The sequence below is a fragment of the Coptis chinensis genome, chromosome 9 (genome assembly GCF_015680905.1).
Source record: "Coptis chinensis isolate HL-2020 chromosome 9, ASM1568090v1, whole genome shotgun sequence".
Lineage (NCBI taxonomy): Eukaryota > Viridiplantae > Streptophyta > Magnoliopsida > Ranunculales > Ranunculaceae > Coptis > Coptis chinensis.
In genome coordinates, this window is record NC_141464.1 from 40,953,970 (window position 1) to 40,978,118 (window position 24,149).

Genomic DNA, 24,149 nt, shown 5'->3' on the forward strand with positions numbered 1-24,149 from the left:
GTGTTCTGGTACTTGTTGATATGTGAGCCCCCTTGCACGCGCATCTGAAGCGCAACAATCAAAAAATGCAGTAAGAGTTAACCGTTGCCTCTCCTTCCAGATATATCATGCATGGACTCATTAGCATTATACAAAACACGATGCATTCCAGGGAGATGAAGGGCTAATCTCACAACTGTTGGAATCTCCTTGTGCAAAGAAATTCCTAACAATCTCACAGCAGCTTCAGGTGGACCAATATATCTCGCATCCAAATATTGCTTGATCTCATCCAATTCATTCAACACAATTGTTGTTCTATCATTACCTTTAAATATGTACTTGTGAATGTATTTCACATAAGTTACACAAACTTCAACATTAATATAACAATCAAACATCTTAGAAAGGTAAGGATTGTAAGGAACAACATTTCTATTATCAACTGTATGTTCTCTAACAAAATAAGACTTCCCATTGTCACGACGATGGTAGAGAGCATATCCATTTGTATCCATAGTTGTACAATCTGTGAAAGCTCGAGGATAGTGATATTTACATTGACGATTAACCATGCAAGGAGAGTTTGGATTTTTAAGCCCACATGGGCCATGAACCATACATCTTAGTACAGTACGAAATAATTTAGGCTCAGTGTCAGGATCAGGAAATTCCGCAGATACAATGGGATCCACTTGTGCAGGCACTCGGATCTTGTCTGAATGTCGAAGATATATAAGTGCATGCATATGTGGCAGACCACATTTCTGGAACTCAATGGTGTAAACATGAGCAACTGCCACACCAAGGACACCACACTTCTTGATTACTTCCATCAAAGCTTTTCGTTTCAATTCAAAAGCACGTGCAACCACCTCCGGGTGATCATAAGCAGTTTGGTTTGTAAACAATGCTTCAAGAATTTCCGTCCACTGCGGGTTTGTAGTCATTGTGAGGAATATGTCTGGATGGTGGTTGTAACGTATAATTGCCATGGAGTCTTGAAAATTTTCAAACATATGCCTAGGGCTGCCGATACAGGATGATGGTAGTACGACTCGCCTTCCAATCTGATTTGGATCGACAGCATCAGCTGACACATCAGTGATACCTTGATGTAGTTCTGCACGAAGCTTGTCTTGTTGTTGCCTATAATAGCGCATTTTGTTTTGCTAAGTTGATGCCCATCCGTCCACCACAAACTCCTCAAACAACTTTCTCCCTCACAAAATAGTTGAGTACTCTGTGGGGCGATCAAACAGTAGGTAAGAATAAAAATTCATCTGTGTTAAGCCATCATTAGTGGAGGTAGCGGTTGAAAAGTCCCAACGCCGCAATTCAGATGTCCATCCAAGCTCCCCATGGGGAAACAATAGGACATAATGCAATGGTAAGTAAGCTGGATGACACTCACTAATTTGCATGAATTCTTGCCCTCCTTTCAGATAAATGACAATGTCTCTCATACTTGCTCGCTCATTGCCATCACCTGGTAAAATGACAGCAACCTCATCTGCTGTTGGTAAGTTGTACCGACGACGACCGTCTCTTGAAGCGATTAATGCGGTAAATAAGCAGGTACATTGAAGTCCTGACCATGCTCAGAAGAAGCCGATCTAAGAACATCATATGTGTGGCGATATGTATCAGAAAAGCGGTTATATTGGAGCATAGTAGCTTGAATGATTTTCAAGACATCCGTGTTGAGCTTAGGATTACGAAGTTGACGGACAGCTAGTGCAGCACTGGGATCATAGATGTAAAGTTGAGAATAAGTAGCTTGATATCCCGCGTTAGGAATTAAAGCTCCTGTGTGATGTCGCAGTTTACCGTGAATAGTGAAAGGCCTTGGACCCCGTCCAGTAAATAAGTGTTCTTGTACTCCAAGACTTGTAAATGCAAAAGCTTGATTATATTGTCGCATATATCTTCGAAATGACTTTGTCTTTCGATCATTCCCATCGTATAAGGCTTTAAGGGCAGGTGGTAGTGGTTGCAAAGGAGGACGCTTTATCTTTCCTTGTAAACAACATCTCCCAAAAAGAGGATGTGACAGCGATGACTTTGATAATCGTTCATCCATCCAATGAAGTGCCTTACAAAATGGACATTGAACGTCCATTTTGCCCAAGTAATGTCTTCCTTGTTCAACTGGGCGGTTAGGATTAAGAGTCGTGTGCACATCCCCATTGTAGTCGAGTCCATCTTCATCGTCATCTTCACTCATGGCATCAACACGTTCAAAGAACGGTTGTGCAGTATGTTGGAATGACTGTGGTCTACGCAAGAATGAAGTATTAAAAGGATTTAGACTGAGGTGTAAGCAATTTGTTATTATTGCAAACATTTTTGTGGAGAAATTACCTTGAATTTTGGTTAGCTGATATTGACTCAGAACCCAGACTTGGTAAATGTGGTATTGCATCAGGGAAGCTTGATGTAGACGAAATGAGGTTACACGCATTGCAAGGGAGTTTATATGGGTAAGAAAATATTGAAAAGTAGAAAATATGAAGTGAAAGTTGTAAAGAGCTCTGTGGTGCTATACCTTGCATTTTGGTCAGATGACGTTGATGTAAAGGACTTATTTCTGAAATTTGGAATTGCATTATTTGGTAACGCAACACCAGAGATAAGAATACATGTGTTGTAGAAAGATAATAAAGGTGAGGTGTGAATTGGATTGTAAGGAAAACCAATAAAATGACATACGAGACTCACTTATTGCTTACAGGTGTTGAATCAACATGAGTACATTCTTCAGGCAGTGTAAATAACCTAATATGATTAAGAACATAGAGAGATGTTTGAAGAGATTCCATAGAATTGAGTCGTTTAGTTGATGTGGTATGAGGTGTGATTGGACTATGCTGAGGTGGAAGCCTGACAGTTTGAGGTGGAGTTCTTGGAATTGGAGGGTGGACATCCACCACAAAACCAGACAATCGATGGGCCATTGCTTGATGCCCATTATGTGGAACAAATTCTATGTTTTGGAGCCTTTCGGCGCGTCCATCTTTGTAAACGCGAATAAAAGGTTCAAGTTCAAAGGTTACTCTCACAAAAAAAAAAAGTTCAAAGGAAATGTTTTTCATGGGACAAGAGAGGGATATATAAAAGGATCATTTTGCGTTTGGTAGATTCATGTGATTGGTTCGAATTAGGTGATCTACTAACGGGTGACTTCACGTTTTTAGCAAGTTGCACACCTTAATTTATTCATGTATATATATTGTGATTTAAACTTTTTAAACTCCCCGTTTCAAAATTTCAATCTCGCAGCTAATGTGTTCACTTGGAAACGGTTAGTAACACTGCCCCTCCATTGGGGCCAAATAGGAACGGATTAGGCCCGTTCTGTTAGGCCCATCCCTAAATTGTGAACTTTTAGACTAATTTTGAGATGGGCCTACCAAACATAGGCCCATCCATTCTTGTTTGGCCCAAATAGTGTAATGTAATCTAGGAACATTACTGATAGAGCTTCTTCTAAAACCACCTCTCAAATGCATAAGCTAGCGATTGATATGCATGATAACTATATTTCAAGGCGCACGACACATTTGGACTTCAAAATCAAAACAAATAACTCCCATCATGTCAACGCATTGCACACCCTTTGTCAATATGAATGTTGGTATAGTATGAATTGTCTTAGAATATCTCTGTATATTTAGTTTCTAAGCTCATGTGTATTTCCTTTTGTATAGTTTCCAATTACTAGATTCTTGGTGAGGAAGTATTTCCATGTTGTTGGTAATTCTGCTTAGTGAGCAAGTCTTGTATCTTATATATAGAATGAAGTTCCAGTCTCTCTTCAATAAGAGGAAGACAAACAATCGTGTTCTTCTTTACTTTCATATACAAACTCTTTATTTTACATGGTATCAAGAGCAAGTTCGATTCACGCTTAATCACATCAAATCCCATTCAATTCAATTTTTCTCTCTTTTAACAATGGGTGACGACGTTTCAAAGACACCAGAATCACATGTTTCTGTCAACAATGACGACATCTTTGCTTCTCACATATCCGACAATCCATATTAAGTTCATCTCTCAGATAGCCCCACGACTATTTTAGTTTCTCCTTCTTTTACTGGCGACAACTATGGTACCTGGATTCAATTCGAGCTATTACTATGGCACTCCGAGCAAAAAACAAAATAGGATTTGTTGATGGCACGGTTGTTAAACCAAAAACTGAAAAAGAGTTGTGTCAATGGAGAGATGTAATGATTTGGTTTCTAGCTAGATCTTAAACTCGGTTTCGAGTGATATTCGAAGCAATATACTATATGCAAATACTGCACATGATATATGGATTGATTTACAAGAACGATATTCTCAAACCAATGCTCCAAAAATATTTTAGTTGAAAGACACTATTATGCTACTCAAGCAAGAAGATATGTCTGTTTCTGAATATTATACCAAACTGAAATATTTATGGGAAGAATTGAGCTCTCTTGTGGTGATTCCACTTTGCACATGCGGTCATGGTCATGCCACTTATGAACTCCTCAACCAAGACCATGGTATGAATTTTTTGCAAGGGTTACATGATCGTTATATACCACTTCGGATCAGATTTTGCTTGGAGAGAAATTCCCTCCAACTACTAAGATTTATTCCTTAGTTTGTCAAGAAGAAAAACAACAAGAAATCCATTCCTTATCATCTCCTATGGTTCAATCAACAACTCTCAATGCTTCTAGATCTAAACTACATAGCAAAAATACTAATACACCTAATCGATTTGGTGGAACAAATAGGCAAAGCTTTTCTAACATACGCCAAAAGGGGCATCCTTATTGTGGTCATTGCAGCATTCATGGCCATACAAAGGCGACCTGTTACAAGATTCACAGAGTTTTTTGTTGTGAACATTGCGGGATAGAAGGCCACACAAAGGATACATGTTATAAGATTCATGGCTTTCTTCCGAAAAATGTTGAATCCACTTCTCTTGCTTCTTCTACTCTAAGTACATCCGATGGTGCTATTTGATAAACACCTAAAATTGTAGTTTAAACCCCCTTAATAATATTCTACTTAGGCTAATTATGTTATTAATAATGTGAGTTTAACACTATTTACTTGCTTCCATGCATTTTAGGCTTTGGAGATGAATAAGTGTTGAAATGATGTCAATTGTGCATGAAAAGAAGCTAAATTGATTGCTAGATGAAAAACATGAATAAAAGCCAAGATTTATGAAGGAAAACCCCTCAAAAATCCCAAGTCAAAAGAGTCAAGCGAAAGTCAACCCGGATGGAAAACTATTGAAAAGTCAACAAAACCTCAAATGGGCATATTTTTGGACTCAAAGCTCTGATTAAGGCCCATTTTATATCAAAATAACCAGATTGAAAATATCTTTCTAACCATCCAGGCCTTGACCTATTTGGATTAGTATAAGTCACAAAAAAAGAGCAACAGTAAAACACTATAGATTTAGCTTAAGTTAAATTCTATGTATTGGACCCTAGTATGATTTTGAAGCTCATGAGCCTATGGAGAGATAGAATTTCGACCACAACATGTAAAATCCTATTTGTTTTCTATAAAAGTAGTGGTTAACTAGAAGTCTAAACAACTATTGTATTATCCAACTTTAGTTTAGTTTTTGGGGTTAGAATTAGGATTATCATCTTCTCCATTAAACCTCCATTAATAAAGCTTCCACCTTTTTTCTTCCATATAGTCTAATGTCTTCTTTTAATCATATTATTTGTATTCTTCCAATAACATTATTCTAATCATCCCATTAGAGAGAGTGATTATGAAGTCTAATGAGGAATATATTGCTAAAGTAGAATTATTCATTATGTATGTTTTAATAGCTTTAGTTTCTTATGCATGTTTAGAGATAAAGTGTATATTGAATTAACCCAAGGATTATTATAATTAGAATAGAAATGTTTAGTTGTAATTATCCTACACGCTAGTAATAATGACTATAGAGATGTAAGTTAATTCGTTGTTGCTAGGGATGATAAAATTTGAGGCTTTAGGTTGGAACATTACGGGAAAACCTAAAGAAGATTACTTTTCAATGAGTAATTTGAATTTGGAATGAAATAAATCATTAGGTGGATTATCATTCTCTCCAGTTTCTTTTCATTCCTCATATCATATTTTAATTGCTTAGTTAAATTAGATTAAGAATATAATCATTAGTATAATCGTAGAATAGAAATCTCTCAACATATTATTACTCCCACCTTGTTCCTCTTGATTTAATTAGTTGAATTCTATTTAACCTTGGTAATTTAAGAGTGGATTTGAACATTTACTAGATCTATATTACTTGATAGTAGAGAGAGAGAGAGAGAGAGAGAGAGAGAGAGAGATTGATCTAAACACATATTTGTTATATTAGGTATTAGTGTTTATGTATTAATATTGTGTTTAAAAAATTTGTGTTATCAAATGGCGCTGCTACCATTTAAATATATCAAGACAAGGAATTCAATTGGTTGAATCCAAGAGGGAAACCCCCATTCTCAACCCACCCACCCTTTTAATTTATCATTCTTGTTTTTCGTGTTTTCTTTAATTTCTTACTGGAAATTCTTCCTGTCGATTTTTTTTAGTGCAGGTTGGAGCATACGACTAAAGAAAAGTTGTCCAGACGTCTATATGAGTCATCTGTAAAAGTTTCAAGTTAAACAGTTAAAATTTGGGGGCGGGCGCCCTCTATTTTGCCTTTACAGAAAGGCCCCCACCCTCTGCTGGACACTGCGGTACTAACAGTAAAGATTACTACGGTAAACATATTTCTAAATTTCTGAAAATTCTAAAATTCTGCAGTCACAATATATAATGTGTTAGTGATTTATTGGAATTGTTTCATATTTTTCGTAGTTGTTTTACCCAGTGAACTAATTCCATCTTTACAGTTGTTTTACCCAGTGCTGCATTTCCATTTTCAAAACATAAGTTTCTGGAAATCCTGTTGAGCAGAGTTACTTAGAAAATTCCAAATAATTTGAAATTGTTACAGGAGAATATTTGATAATTCAGTAGGTTTGTGTGAAAAGTTTAAGTTTTTTCAACCTGTTTTGACCACCTAACTAGTTGCTTGCTCCCAGTGTGTTTATGCAGTTTTTCGACACTTAAGTTTCTATAACAATAGCCAATAAGTACGGTCTTTCGTATTCCAATTGCTCTCAAATTTTTACAGGAACACACATGATCTATCAGGAGTCTCCAATAAAAGTTTTGAGATTTTTGGCTATATTTTGATTGGTTAACCATTCGGTTGTTTGTATTGTGTACTGAAAATTGTTTCACGGAATTTGCAGTGCAGTAGAAGGACTTTCATAGCTCTGATTGTTCTGAAAAATTTACAGACTAATTCCTAGACATCTCAGCATACTACGGTCACGCATAGTCAACTTACAGGATCCAGATATGTGCTGGTATATAGTGTTCTAGTATTTTTGAGGACGCTGTAATACGTTCTTGAAGACGCTAGTAAGCGTAGCTTGGAGGCAATACAGGTTCCATCCATCTTTCTAAATTCTCCTCGAATTCCTTACCAAAGGAGTATTTGAGTGTTGTTTTCTCATAATTTTATCATTAGAGTTTTTGTATATTAATTAGCATAGAATCTAGTTTTAAAATCAATATGGCCTATCAAATGTAGACTAACAATTATGTGATTATTATGCACACCTTTCACCATGTTCATGTTGTGGTAGTCCTTACCATTGGGTTTCTTATTACCCATCATATCAAGAGTTTGAACCTACTATAAGAAATAATTATAATTATGAGCCTCAATTTTCAAACTTCTATAGTAACACATATAATCATATCAAGAGGTTTTTAGTCATCCAAATTATTTATGAAGTTACACCACAAACAATCAACCTCAACCTAGTCCATCACAATACAAGATCATCCATAGTCACTCACAAGTCATATCCCAAGTTCTAGCCACAAAGGGACTCATATCAAGTCCATTCGCCAATAACAATGACTACCAATCACCATACCAACCAAAACCACTGACACATAATATGCCTACTCCGCCAATAACATTTAAAGAACTAATTATATCTAAAAACGAAATAATACTTCAAAATCTAGCAAACCATTTCTTCTTTGACGTCCCCCCCCCCCTGTGACAGACTTTTCCTCCGTGGCAGAAATCGACCACATATCCACTTCGCCACCTTTCCCAGACTAATTTTCCCAGCAACTGGACGAGAACACAAAAGCATTTAATGCACTTATGGATAGATGTAATTCGATTCTTTCCCCACCTATAATAGAGCTTTCCACAATGCTACAACTTAATAAACAAATGGAAAACAATATCACCGTAATCAAACCATTTGACCTAGTTGAGACCTATCTTGAATTTCATGAACCATTACTTTCCCGTGACCCTTCCATTAACCATTGTGTTGACTCTACACCTCACCTGGATGATAAAATTCTTGAAGATGACTTTTTAGGACTTGTTTTGGATTCCCAATCAATAAATTTGAACGATGCCTCTAAGGAACTTCCCATTGATCCATCTAATGAGGAATATAATGATAACACATTAGAAGATATTTATAAAGATGTGCATGACGGAGGAAGAGTTTTTTAACTACTGGTATTCTCTTAATGTGGACCCTCCTATTGAGCAGGTTCAGGCTTTTGTGAATGCTAATCGCACTTGGATAGACAATCCCTCGACACATTTGAATGATGTCATTGAGGAAACTCATACTATTTTAAAGGATGAAGGTCAGGAAATAGAGATCACCAATTCTAATCTAAGGCATGAACAAGTTAGTGTGCAAGAAAAAAAGAAAGTAACTTCTTTAGAGCAATATGAATCTCCATTTAGTTTGGCAGATTAAAACATAACGGTGGAAGAAATAGATGAATTTCTTAAGGATGAAGTCAATGACCACAACTTTGTGGATTCGGCTAAGCTAGATAAAGAATTCTATGAGTTCTTAGAAGCATGTGAGGATCCACCAACTCAACCACCAACTGACCACCATCCACCTGAGTTAACACCTGCAATCCAACCATCTACCGCCACTAAGCCATCCATTCCTCATCCATTTCAATGGAATCTCAAATTTGCACTGAAGCCTTTTGCCTCAGATCAGATCCTCTATAATTTTTTCAACCCTCACGGTGAAGAGTTTTTGCCAAGCACACAAACCCATAAGTCCACCATTCCTGTAGTTGAAAGCCACGATTTGATTGATTATTTGTGAGAAACCTAGTTTGTCATATTTTTCATCATCTGAGCATAATGAAGGACATAAACAACAACACTATATTTCTTTCTCACCTAAAGTATCGCTAGTTCCTCTTTTGGGACGTTCTAATAACTCTCTAAAATAGCTACAACATGATGGTTTGCATATGTTTTTTGATGGGTTGCATAAGTTTTCATTCATTCTTCTGCATGATTATTTCAAATTATACTATTTCATTCTATTTGGGGGTGCATGTAGTATCATATTCTTATGGCTAGACCTAACTCTTTCGAGTATTAGTTTATAGTTGATCGAGTATCGTCCATCTTGTGCCACCCCAGTTTCTTTGGGGGTGTGCACAAACTTGGGGAATCTGACTTACCCCACATTAAGTCTAGGGAATCTGACTTTAAAATACCCATACAATTTTTTGTAACATACCACCTTTTTGGAGTATATGCCACAAAATTTTCAAACTGAAAAAAAGTTTTTAAAAATTTGTTTGGGGGTGGAGTATTTTGGTCTTTCAACTCAAAACTTTTTGACACCCTTTGCCTATCATGTTTACTATAGTAGAGTACGTGTCAGTTTAGTATGTAACAGTTTGATTGTACTCCATGTTATCATATTATCTTTATTATATTGTTGTTACAAGTACTGCCAATTTTTGCTATGTTTCTATGGTATAATCTTTCCATCTCTTTACACTTTGAGGACAAAGCGTCCATTTGTTTGGGGGTGGGATAAAAACATTTGCAAAAATTAGGCACTTTTAGGATGTAAATTATGTACTTTTCTTTATAAAAAGTTTAAAAAACTATAAAAATTATTTATACTATGCACTTAGTGATAATGATATTATTTCCTTTTATGTGATAATATTAGTCTAGAAATCTCACGTAGCATTTGAATTAGAGTAGTTTTTAGAAACTTAGGTCAATATGTAGGTAATAGTCATTGCATCTTTTCATGAATATCTTGCATGAACATCATGATTGTATTTGGCAGTATTTTTCTGAGACCTAGGTTAGACTACTTAATTTTACAAATCCTGTGAGAATCTAGCGAAAAGCCTCATATGAGTGAATATATGAGTGATGACACAAGGGAAAAGTTAAATCCAAATAGAGAAACCAAATGTCTACTTGCTTGATCACCACATTATACCCTAACCGAGAATTTAGGCCTTCTTTGGATCGATATAGCCAGAAATTCCAACCTAAAGATAAATTTTCTGCTAATCGCCCTACTAAGCCTTTTCATAAACCATAAATCCCTTACCCATTTATAAAAACAAAATAAAAATAAAAATCATCCAACCCATCTTGATAAGTCTGAGAAATAGGATGAAGTGAAGAGAAAGACCTATGTAGAAACAAATACAAAGTTGCTTCAAAAGAAAAAGAAAATAAAGTTTCCAAAAGAACAAAAACAAAAAAATTAGAACTCCAAAAATAAAATCAAAAGGAGTCAAAAACCAAAACAAAAGGGTTAAGTATGGAACAAAAGTGTAGAAACAAAGTAAGAACAAGGGTTTTCACTAAGTTACATGTTTTGAAGACCTTATTTTCTCAGACTTGTCATTTTGATCATCCATTTCATTTCTTCTTAAACCATCACTGATAAGAGCCCAAAACTGTAGTTTTAACCCTGTAACAGTCATACTTTTAGACCAATTATGTGAGTAATAATTAAGAGTTAATACTGATTACGTGTTTTTATGCATTTCAGGCTTCAAAGTCCATTATGTGCAGAAATGTGCCACTTTAGCGAGATAAAGGAGCAAAGGTCGGTTGCTAAGGAATCCTGTGATTAAAGGTCAAAATTTAAGAAGACAAAGCCTTTCTAAAGCCCGGTCAAAAGCTGAAAAGTCGACGCGGGCAGGAACAACATGCAAAGTCAGCAGAACTTCTGAAGGCCGTATCTTTGGACTCAGACCTCGGAATTGGGCCTACCTTATGTCAAAACGACCGGCTCGGAAAGAGCTTTCGAATGGTCTAAGTCTTGACCCAATCAGAGGAGCAGAAGTGGACGAAAAGTCTATTGAAGCCAACTGCAGCTGAAGAGGCCTTTTTGGACTGAAAGAATTGGGTTTTGGGCCTGATTCTCTGGCCCAAAACATGGCTCCAAGCCCATGCACGATTTTTGGATCTGAAAGTATAAAAACAAAAGCTTAGCTCTTTGTTAATGGTAGCTAGTTAGACCTAAAACTATAGATAATTCTAGATCTAGTTTTCATTTAATAAAATTAAGTTTAGTTTAATTTCGATTATTGTTTTAGATTAATCTTTAGAATCATTGTTCTTCATTAGTTTGATAAATAAAATAGCTAGTTTGTTAATTTCGATTCTTGTCATTTACAATTGTTTAGATCTAAATTCCCCTATTACGTAGATAGTTAGACCTAGATTAGTTAGCATCCATTAATTAGTTTTAGAACTTAGTTTTTTCATATCTTGTTTTAGATCTAGTTTTATGTTTAATTAATTACTTTAGAACAAAGTAGATTATTAATTTAGTATTTGAATCATTGTTTTATTATTCATTAGATTAATAAAATAGTGTTCTTGATAATCTAGTTTCATTTCCATTAATTGTTTAGTTTCAATTCTTAGATTCAATTACTTGTCATTATTAGTTTAATTAAATTATTGCATGATTAGTTTTCATTTGAGTTTAAATAAGCAAAGTTCAAATCTTTATATCATGTCTTGTTTGAATTCCATTGGGAATGATAGCGTGATGATTCTCGGCTAAATCTCCATTAGAGGGGGTTGAGAAGCCTTGATGAAAGCTTGATTCCGATTATCGTAGAGTCGTCGTAATTTTCTTTCCACTCTAGAAATGATTAGTTCATCATGAGAATGGGTGTAATCGTTCACATGCTAGTTATGAATTGGTATAAATGCCATATGTAATTAGGGATTAAGAGTAACCATATTGTTCTGCGAAGCAGTTCAATTTGGATTACGACGATTCGTCGTTAGTAGGATTAAGTCGAGTTAAGGTGGAATCAATCCCCCTCTAACTCCTTATCATAGAATCGACGTAGCATTCACATAGTTGTTCTAATAGTCGACTAGTTGCATCTTGTGGGTAGTTGCATCGTAGTCTAGTTACCATTTCGTAAATCTCTCATTAGACTTTAGTTAAGATTACTTATACATAGAGAACACAGCATGCGGAAGGACTAGGAGTGGAACGAATCATTTACTCCACTATATCTAATAGGATTGAGAGCAGAAAACTTTGATAAATCTAGGCGTAATAAGTTTTAGTTTACTTACGTTTTGAGTTTCATCGTTCATTTCGTAGGTAAACTATCTTTTTTATGTATTATCAATCACCTTAGCCCTACATCAGCTAATAAAGACCTCTAGCTCAATTGGGAATATGTTGGTGTGATATATAGTAAGTGGTAGTTGTGTTGATCAACCTCAACTCCTTTGGATTGTCATTGAGATTGTAAGGAAGAGTGTTGATAAGAAATAAATAATGTTTGATTGATGCATAGTGAATATATGATGTCGTGAACATTAAATTATGGTGGAAAAATAGTAAAGAAAACTCATCAAAATCATGTGATAAAGAGGAGAGTAGTCGTGTTCGCCAAACTTTAATTCGTACACTACTTGGATGCGAGTCTAGATTGCAATTATGCTTCACTAATAAGAGTCAAAACAGTAAATATGATGTGAAAACAGTAAATTTAGAGAATGAAGAAAGGAATTAGAAGGGGTTTAATCCGCCATGCGATTCGATTTACTATTAGTTAGTATCGAATCGCTTTGTTAATCCCTAGTGAATACCAAGTCCTCTCAGATCGAGATTTCACTAGCAAGAGAGTACAACTCCACCACAAATCTCTTTGGTGGTGGCTCTATACTCTAGTTCTCCGTTATGAGCTCTATCTCTAGTTACTCATAACGAAGAACTTGAAGTTCTTATTTGCAAAACAAAAAATCATAAAGATTAATCATCCTCACATGGCTTTATAAACCTCCTCTAATGGAGGTTTAGCCTAGTGTCATAGGAATCATTACATAAAGGCAATAATAAGAAGACATAATGTAAGGAGAATTGAATTGAATATAAAAGAACTAAGATTTTTATTGATATGTTCTAATGGAGGATACAATGCTAACCTTAATAAAAGTAAAAACTAATTAAAACTAAACTAAACTACTTATTAACTAAATAGGGGAAGAGATATGGAGTTTAGCCTTAACCTCTTTATATAGGAGAGGGTTAGACTTACATTTTCGTGCATGGGCTAAAAAGGGAGACTTTGGGCCTCTAAAGTGAGCCCAAAGTCCATTAGGTTAAGTCTAAAAGGGCCACAGCTGCTAGCAATTACTTTAGTGCATTTTTCGTCCACTTTTATAGCTCTGATTGGGGCAAAGCCAGATCCATTAGAAAGCTGATTCTGAGTTTGTCGTTTTGACCTAAAGTAGGCCTAATTCTGAGTTCCGAGTCCAAAGATACGGCCTGTTGAAGTTCTACTAACTTTTATATACTTTTTCTACTCGGATTGACTTTGACTTCCCAGCTTTGACTGGGCTTGAAATGTAGAACTTCCTTGGCAATCATCTTGACTTATTTTCCATGCAAAAGTGGTGATTTTAGTCACCTAATCAACTTCAAGTCCTGTAATGCACAAAAACATGTAAACATTACTAACTCTTATTTATTATAAACATAATTGGCCTAAATAGAGTACTATTAAGGGGTTTAAACTACACTTTTGGGTGCTTATCACACCACCCCTAAATAGAATTTTACTTGTCCTCAAGCAAAGATGAAATAAAAATAGATAAGTGGCAAAAAAATGTGGTCATAACTAATCTCGTTTCGCGGAGTGCGATTGCATTGACCATATGCAATAAGACCTTAAACCACTAGAAATTCTCTAGCAGACGAGTGATAGTCTCGTGAGAGTTTTCTAGAGAAGGTACTCACAAACTTCATTTATACTACAACGACTAAGAGATAAAAATAAAATTTTCTAATTAATCTCAGATATTTATACATCTCAATAACAATATAATAATAACAATGTTTTTGAAACCTAAGCTAATACACGCATAATAACCAAATCATCTAAAAATATACATGTATGCTATGAACTATGTTATGAAATGCAATGACTGGTCCGTTTCTGAAACTTTTGGAATAGCGACCTTAATTAAGTAGGTCCTCACAATTTGTCAAGACAAAAAATACTCTGATTTTTCCACTCAAGTTAGCTCACTCCAATGTGCAGTGGGCACATGCTTCCTCATAATCTCAATGACGTCTAAAGGAGCCGAGGTCGATCAATCACATCTACCACTTACTATCACACCAAATTAATCCTAATTGAGCTAGATGCCTTTATTAGGTGATACGGGACTGAGGTGATGGTTTAAAAAAAAATGGAATGGATATTCAAATAAACAAGTCTGAGATGATAGGGTCTTCAATTACATATAACTAGAGAAAACCTTGTTCTTACTTTGTTTCTACACTTAGTTTCCATCCTTAGTCTTTTTATTTTGGTTTTTTGACTCATTTTATTCTATTTTTGGAGTTTTTGTTTTCTTTATATTTATATTTTTGTTTTGTTTTGTTTTGTTTTCTTTGAATGGAAACTTCTTTCCTTTTTCTTTTCTGAAGCAACTAACTAATTTTGGTTTTCCACAGGGTTTTCTCTTTATTTTCTTTACTCATCCTATTCTCATACTCATTCAAAGATGGGTAGGTTTATTTTTATTTTTATTAGTTTAAAAGATGGGTAAAGGATTTGTGGTTGTGAAAAGGCTAAATGAAAGGCTCAGAGGGGAGACTAGCGGATAATTACTTATATATAGATATGAATGTTTAGCTATATCGATCCAAAGAAGGCCTAAATTCTTACTTAAGATATGGTATGGTGATCAAGCAAGTGAATGTGTGATTTCTTTACTCATATTATATGTCTCCTTTGTGTCATCACTCAGATACTCACTCATATAAGGCTTTTAGGCTAGAATCTCACAGGATATGTAAAATTAAGTAGTCTAACCTAGGTCTCAGAAAAATACTGCCAAGTACACTCATACATGCTCATGTAAGATGTTAATGAAAAGATGCAATGACTATTACCTATATATTAACCTAAGTTTCTAAGAACTACGCTTAATTCTATTGCTACTTGAGATTTCTAGACTAATATCATCATGGAAAAGAAAATAATACCATTATCCTAAGTGCATAGTATAAATTATTTTTATGTTTTTTATATTTTTTTATACGATAGTTAATAAGTAATATACAACCTAATATGTGCTTAAATATTTACATCGTGTTTCTATACCACCCCCCCAAATAGAATCATGCTTTTTCCACAAAGTATAGAATGAAAAGAAATGATAGAGAGTACCATAGAAACGTGCTTGTAAATGGTAGCACCTGTAAAGAAAGTTAAACAATACAAATATAAAGAATTAAAATGCAAACATAACTCCTATATGAGTTCCATCCATTATGGAGATAAAAAGAAATAAAATTCGCTTGAGACATAAGCGGACTCTAACAGAAATATAAATTTTACCATATATAGTTTTTCTAATCATGCATTTTCTTCCGTTTGCTCCTCACTTGTGAAATGAGGCTCCTTTAAGTCTTGCATATCTATGACTACTTTCCATGCCTTCATCCTGTTTTCATCTACCCTAGCTAACCTATTTAGTGCAATTTGGTCGGATGGGGTGCATGGGGCTATTAGGTGAGGTTGTAGGCGCCAGTCAGGCCAAACCATAGCACGTAAAGAACATACTATAACATTGGTCGTGCACATTGTATCAACCTTAACCCAATCAGTGAAGCGTGTACAAAATTCGGGGAAAAAGAATCTCATTATATGGCAAACCATAACATGCATAAGAAGGTACTCATGCCTCATTGTATGGGCTCATGCTAAGCTAGACAGTATGGTCTTGGGAATATCAAAGTGCATACGTCCCTCAGCTAAAGCAAGGAAGACATTACATGCAGTGCTATTCACAGTTTAAAAATGTCATTCTCCTAATATATTGAGCATAATGAAAAACATAGTAGAGCCTATTGTTTGGGTAAGAACTTGCCCAAACACACCAATGGTTTTTTAAGGGAGGTTGTTGTAATGAATTATTGAGACTGTACCTTCAATGGCTGCCTACGTATCCAAATCGTTCTCTGGAATCAAGTCTCTCAAATGAACGTCGTTCTTTGTTTCAAAGGAATGGGGTATTTATAGGATAATAGTGAGAAATATCATTTTCTTAATTGCTAGAAAATCTTATGTAATTATGTAAAGTCTTAATATGGAAGCATATCTTGACAAATATGTTTTCTAAATCTAAACCCGCTATATCTAGCTTATGGCTTCCATAATTTTGGGGGGGCGGACCATACCATAATAATTTTGGCAGGCGGGCACGCCATAATTTTAGGCAGCGCAGGCACGCCATAATTTTGGGCAGGACAGGCACGCCATAATTTTGGGCAGGACAGGCACGCCATAATTTTGGGCAGGGTAGGCACGCCATAATTTTGGGCAGGGCAGGCATGCCATAATTTTGGGAAGGGCCGGCACGCCATAATTTTGGACAGGACAGGCACGCCATAATTTTGGGCAGCGCTGGCATGCCATAATCTTGGGCATCGTGCCTAGTAGTGAGTGGCACTATAATGGTACCCAATGATGGTTGTTTATAAGGGTGCAGATATTGTGGCACATACACCGCCCCCTCTTTGCCGGATAGAGGTCGGAACTAGTTCCTTGTGGTGAAGAATAATAACAAAAACTAGTTCAAAAAGGATGCGACAATGGAAGTTATAGACAAAGGTGAAGATTGTGAAAAGAAAGCAACCAAAGGTTGTTTGCTTGGCATGAATGCCTAAAGCTGTTTGTACGACTATGAAATTGATCGTTGTTTTTGTTCACTGCTTAGTTCAGGCAACACCAGTGGTATGAAAACACTCAATACTAATGAGATGGAGATATATATATATATATATATATATATATATATATATATATATATATATATATATATATATATATATATATATATATATATATATATATATATATATTTTTGGGAGTTAAACGTGATCGCAAGCCCCCCAATTGTTGGTATTTCACTGGAGAAACAACCATATTCTACGACAGTTGGATATATATTCCAACTATTCAATGTCAACCAATGCTTACCCCTATTTTTACATTGTGTATAAAATATTGGTGAAACTTGAGCTTTGTTGTAAAATTTGAGCTTTTGTGGTGCATGGATTGCATATGCAAACTCCACGACTTTGTGGCGCATAGAGAGAGGTGTTGCAAACGCAAACTCTATGACTTTTTTGTACATTGAGAGAGGTGTTGTAAACGCAAACTCCATGACTTGGTGATGCACGGACTTTTTGGTGCATGGAGAGAGATGTTGAAAATGCAAACTCCATGGCTTGGTGATGCACGGAGTAAGGTGTTGCAAATGCAAACTCCATGACTTTTTGGTGCATGGAGAGAGGTGTTGAAAACACAAACTCCACGACTTTTTGGTGCATAGAGAGAGGTGTTGAAAATGCAAACTCCATGACTTTTTGGTGCATGGAGAGAGGTATTGAAAACGCAAACTCTATGACTTTTTGGTGTATGGAGAGAGGTGTTGCAAACGCAAACTCCATGACTTTTGAATTTGTATATATTTTGTATAGTTGAGCCTTCATATCAAATGTTTGTCTTTAAGAATGGTAACTGAGTAATTGATATATATTATTTTTGCTAATAACTAACTGAATGAAAATAAAGAACTATGGAATAATGCATTTTATTGATGATTGATAATCTGAAAAACAAAAGAAGATTACTTCAAGGACCAGTTCTAAGGAACTGTCGACCCAAACTACTAATTGTCTGGCTTGATAAAAACAAATCCTAATCCAGAGCCGGATTTGTTGTGTGAGCCGTCCGTGTAAACCATCCATGAATCGGGTGATGGGGCCGTAAGATTTGTTGGGCCTTCCTCACCCCCAACTGCTGGCACTTCACTAGAGATGCCTTCGTCTTGGTTGACTTCAGGGATGAAATCGTCGATAGGGAAATCTGCCATTTGGAATGCAAGTGCATGACCCTTTTCTGAAATGAGAGGTTCAAAATTGATGCTATAAGCACTTAAGTAGATGTCCCATTCCGCGAGTCTACTTGATTCCTGGGCACTTCGAAAAACTTTGCGTAGAGGATATTTTGTGTATACTTTGACCAGTCTCCCTTAGAAATACGGCTTGAGGCGTCTGGCAGCATGAACCAACGCTAGAGCAATTTTTTAAATTCTAGAATATCTGCTTTCCGCCCCCGTTAGTGTTTTACTAATTAAGAAGATCGGACGACCGTCTTCTCCATCGATGAACAGGAGTGCACTTACTACAGTATCTGTAGCGGCCAAGTAAGCTCCAACAGGTTGCCCTGTAGCTGGGCTGGCCAAGATTGGTGGCGAGACCAGGTAGTTCTTGATTAATTGAAAGACATTTTCACAATCATCATTCCACCTTGCTGAGTCTTTTAACGTCTGAAAGAAAGGACGACACCGGTCCGAGTACTTAGAGATGAATCAATTTAGTGCTACTAAGCGCCCTGTGAGCTGTTGAATCTCTTTTTTTGTTTTTGGAGAGGGCACAGCTTGAATGGATCATATATGTTCTGGGTTAGCTTCGATGCTTCGATGAGTCATCAAATACCCTAGAAATTTCCCTGATATCAGTCCGAAAGCACATTTCAAAAGATTTAGCCGCATGTTGAATTCATCAATTCTGTCAAAAACTGATTGTAAGTCAGAGATGTGATCTCCACTGTGTTTGGATTTTACAACCATGTCATCAATATAAGCCTCCATTGTCTTGTCCAACATATCTCCGAATATGGTGTCGATCATCCTCTGGTACGTAGCCCCTACGTTTTTTAAACCGAAATACATAACTTGGTAACAAAAAATCCCTTGGTCAGTTATGAATGCAGTTGCTTCTTGGTCCTTCACAGCTAGTGGGATCTGGTGGTAACCCGAATACGCATCCATAAATGATAATCGTGGGTAGCTAGATGTAGCATCCACCAATTCCGATATTCGTGGGAGAGGGTAGGGATGAATCGGGCAAGCTTTGTTAAGGTTCGTGAAATCAATGCACACTCTCATTTTACCCTCTTTCTTGGGTACTGCAACCACATTAGACAACCACTGCAGATATGAAATTGGCCATATAAACTTAGTTGAGAGTAAATGATCAATTTCCTCTCTGACTTTGAGTTTTCTTTCTGGGGGCATGCGCTTAGGCTTCTGCCGAACTGGCTTGATGGTAGGATCAATGTCAAGTGTGTGACATGCAACTTCTGAGCTAATTCCTGGCATCTGCTCTACTGACCAAGCAAAAATATTTTTGTTCTTTCTGAGGAGTGCTACCATTTCCTTTTGTTCATTTTCCATCAGTTCTGCCGATATGAAAGTTGTTTCTCCACCTAAATTCCCAATCTGAACTTCTAAGAGGCGGTCTATGGTCGGCGGTCCTTCATTTCTTGAACTAGCAGTGTAAATATTGTGTGGGACTGATTCTGATTTAGATACTTGTTGCGAATTACTGAGAATTATATTTCCCCGCATATCCGACTGACGATATTCCTCCAAGACCTTTTTGTAACAGCTGTGGGAAGCCATCTGGACGCCGCTCACCTTACAAATTTTGTCAAGAGATGGGAACTTTATTGCCTGGTGAAATGTAGAGACTACTGCGCCCATGCTGTGGAGCCAATCCCTTCCTAGGATTGCATTGTAAGGGGATTTGCAATTCATCAGATGGAATTCAATGTCGATTGACTTGCCCATTAGCGTGACTGGTAAATAGACTCTTCCTACTGGGGTTGTTGTTGTTCCGTCAAACCCAATGATTGGATTATTTTCTGCAATAATTAAATTTTCTAACAGCTGCATGTTCTTGTAGCAACCTGCAAAAACGACGCTGACAGAACTTCCAGTATCTATCATGATGCGTTGAACTCACCGTAATCCAACGAAAGCTGAGATGATGACAACATTATAATGAGGATGATGGACGCCAATTAGATCTCTATCACTAAAACATAGGGGACCAGGCTCTGTAGTTTCTGAACGAATTCCCTCAACAAAATCAATGTTATTGACGTGACAAAATTCACGCAAGAAACCGAACTTAGCTCATTGTTCACACTTTTGCCTTGCTCGTGAAATGTCATTGATTTTGGCATGACCAGCTAGTATGACATTGTGGCTAGTCATTACTAAATTTTGCTTCATAGTTTTTGAAAGCAAAAACTCGTCTAATTGTCCCTTGTCGACTAGTCTCTGTATTTTTCCCTTAAGGGATCTGCACTCTTTTGTTTCATGGCCGAAATCATTGTGGAAGTGACACCAAAGATTTATGTCACGTTTAGACTTAGTGTGTTCAGGTAAGGGCATCGGAGGAAAAAATAAGTTGCGTCCCTTGATCTTCTCATATATCGTATCATACTTGGCATTTAATGGAGTGAGCTTCATTTCCTCACGAACTGTGTTAACATTTTCAGATTTCTGTTGTTGCCCTTCCGATATGTTTTGCTTATGTTTTCCTTTATCTTCGTTTGAGTCTTTACTCCTAAAGTTTTTATCTCTGGAAGCTTTTGATCTAACATCTTCCTCCACAGTAATGAACTGTTGCGTTTGTGCAAACAAATTGGACTTTGATTGTGGGGGGTTTCGTACAAGGGAGTTATAGATTCCGTTTTTATCAAAATGAACTCCTTCCTTGAATGCATGAATGATCATTACGTCAGGGACATCGGTAACCTCTGCTTGTACTTGGCGGAAACAAATTACAAACTTTGCTAGTGCTTCATCCTTTTGCTGCTTGGTGTTAAGCAAGATGTTGACATCCTTAGGACGTGTCCAATTATGCTTAAGCCGATCTGTGAACTGGTTTGCTAATTCATGGAATGACGCGATAGATTGAGCTGGCAAGCTGGAAAGCCAACATAGAGCTTCTCCTTTTAACGTAGATGGAAAAAGTTTGCATAAGAGGGGGTCATCTCTGCGCCAGAGAATTAGGCTACTTTTAAACTCCATAATATGATCGTTCGGGTCACCTCTTGCTTCTTTGAACGTAGGAAGTTCTGGTTGTTTGAATCCTTCCTGATGCTCTGCATTTTGTATCTTTAGGGAAAATCTCCTGACGACATCTTCGTTCATTGCAAGGTATTTCCATCGTGCATCAGCGACACCCATGTTGGTTATTGTTTTCTTAACAATGTCTTTGATTTGTTGTTCCATGAATGGTGCGCCTGTGGCTTCTAGATTTCCGATTTGAGGAATAATTTCACCACGTTGCATCTCACGGTGTTATCACCCCCAACTATTGCTTGCTTCAATATTTGGCTGGTTCCTTGGGCTGCGAGACCTATGCTGATAAAAAGGGCTAAGCTGTCGAACTGGGGAGGCGCTTCTTTGGTGTCGTCGTACTCTAGGCTGACCTTTGTTAACCTGTCTGTATCGGTTTGCTGCATTCAAGCCATGTCTAAGGTCAGGTTGCAATTCATCTCTGAGGTCCTGATCTTAGCGTCCAACATTGCGCCTTATGGTGGATGTTGTCCACCTTTCTGATGCGCTATGATCAACCTTCAATGATCTTGTCATGTTATGACCACTGCTACGCCTAGTGTTGTTGGTATTTCGAGATCTGGATCGCCTTCTTGAATGAGATGTATGTCTACTTGGCCTTGAGTGATTCTGATAATGCTCAGGGACAAGCTCTAATGGATGGGATGTACCGTAATTAAATTGTAGTTGGTTGAATACATTTCGATTTTCACCAGATCTGGGGGTTCTTGCCGGTGTGGAAGATGTAGCATCGGCGTCATCCCTTTGTACTTGCTTCCCTTTATCCAATTGCTTCTGTAAGTAGTTGTTATGTTCTTTCTCTCTTCTGAATCTCTGACACAACACTTCTAAAGGCACATCTTCATCTCCTATCTCCATATTCTTTGAATCTGCTTTGTTTGCCTCTAGATCTTGAGAATGAGTTATTGGAGCCTGAAGTCGTGTACGTCTAGATCTGCGTTGTCGTGGCACCTGGAGGTTTGAAGGCTGAGCTTGTAGATCTGGAGCGACTAGTTGATTCATCAAGGTCTGACTAGTCGGAACTCCGGGATTGGGTAAGTTCTTTTCTTTTTCTTGTTGTAATCTTGCATTCTTGCTCACTTGAGATCTTGTTGTTTTTGCCATTACCGAATCTTGGAAGAAAGAATGTGGACGAAGGTTCGTTGGTAAGAACCACAGACGGCGCCAATTATGTTTGGGTAAGAACTCGCCCAAACACACCAATGGTTTCGTAAGGGAGGTTGTTGTAATGAATTGTTAAGACTGTACCTTCAATGGCTGCCTACGTATCCAAATCGTTCTCTGGAATCAAGTTTCTCAAATGAACATCGTTCTTTGTTTCAAAGGAATGAGGTATTTATAGGATAATAATGAGAAATATCATTTCCTTAATTGCTAGAAAATCTTATGTAATTATGTAAAGTCTTAATATGGAAACATATCTTGACAAATATGTTTTCTAAATCTAAACCTGCTATATCTAGCTTATGGCGCCATAATTTTGGGCAGGGCCGGGCACGCCATAATTTTGGGCAGCGCAGGCACGTCATAATTTTGGGCAGGGCAGGCACGCCATAATTTTGGACAGGACAGGCACGCCATAATTTTGGGCGGCGCTGGCATGCCATAATCTTGGGCATCGTGCCTAGTAGTGAGTGGCACTATAATGGTACCCAACGATGGTTGTTTATACGGGTGCAGATATGGTGGCACATACACTGATACACCTATGTTAAAGGACAGACTTTTAAGGGCTATGTTATGTTGGCCTTGGTCTTCTAAACGGAAAACGCCCTCTCCATAAGTCTCGTGGAAGTATGGATAGTTATAATAGAAGGGATTATCCGACATGTAATCATATGTGTCTTGTCCATGAGGCATAGAAAGTCCTAGCGCCAATGCTAACAAAAATTTGCTTAAATCCATGATTTTATTGTTTATGGTGACAGAGAACATTTGTTATCCATCTTGGTTATTATAAAATTTACAATTATCATAGAAATAAGCAGTAAGTTGATGTGAATAAGTATCACATGGATATACCAACAGACGGTGCCAACCTAATTGGTTAATCATGTCGTCGAAATAAAAACCATAAGTGTCACTATCAAGCAAGTCATAAAAAGACTGTTCCGGTAAATTTTTTGCAGTGACGGCGCGCGCGCACTTGGAATAACCCTTGGGTGGGCGCGGTGCGCGATTAAAAATGTTGATACCAATTTAATACGAGCACGGTGCACGCTAAGTTTGGTCTGGTGAGAGCCGCGTGCGCGCTCTGAGATGCAACGATGTGTTTAGGGTTTTCAGTTATAAAACTATATGCTTAGAGATTGATTCTATAGTGTTTGGTTGCTAAGTCTAAGGCCGGATTGTTGCTAAAATAAAAAACATATTTTTAGAATAGTTTCCTACACATGAATTCTATTTCAGTTTTTGGAATTTCTATATATGATTCTATTCCATTAAACAACAATCAATGGAGACAAACTTTGTTCTAAACAGACTTATACTGGTGGCTTTTGAACTTTTTATTTTCAGGCAACCAAAATTTTCATTAAATTACACTAGTAAATGGGCACGCGCGTTGCGCCTGCCTACAATGGTTAGAATGATCTGAAAGATTTATATGTGGTAGCTGGTTTTTAGAAGGGGAAAAATATAAGTACATAGTTTTGCAATATCTAAATCAAGCAGAGACTTCCCCTAGTATCCCATCACTTTCACATGTTTGTAAAAGGAAAAAAGCACTATGATAAAGCCGAGGGCATGAAGTAATAACTGCAACGACATAGGA

At 37.0% G+C, this 24,149-nt stretch overlaps 2 protein-coding genes across 2 annotated transcripts; both read right to left on the reverse strand.

Annotated features, from left to right (window-relative positions):
- Nucleotides 1-77: 77 nt before the first annotated feature.
- LOC147476014 (uncharacterized) lies at nt 78-1,142 on the reverse strand. Its single transcript, XM_086585603.1, has one exon. It carries the CDS (start codon nt 1,140-1,142, stop codon nt 78-80), a length of 1,065 nt encoding a protein of 354 aa, XP_086441729.1.
- A 19,280-nt stretch (nt 1,143-20,422) lies between these two features.
- On the reverse strand, nt 20,423-21,589 carry LOC147476015 (uncharacterized). Its single transcript, XM_086585604.1, has one exon. It carries the CDS (start codon nt 21,587-21,589, stop codon nt 20,423-20,425), a length of 1,167 nt encoding a protein of 388 aa, XP_086441730.1.
- Nucleotides 21,590-24,149: the final 2,560 nt, after the last annotated feature.

What these genes read in the sequence shown, in the direction of transcription:
- LOC147476014 (XM_086585603.1), bottom strand. Translation starts at nt 1,142, where the DNA reads ATGCGCTATTATAGGCAACAACAAGACAAGCTTCGTGCAGAACTACAT.
- LOC147476015 (XM_086585604.1), bottom strand. Translation starts at nt 21,589, where the DNA reads ATGCAACGTGGTGAAATTATTCCTCAAATCGGAAATCTAGAAGCCACA.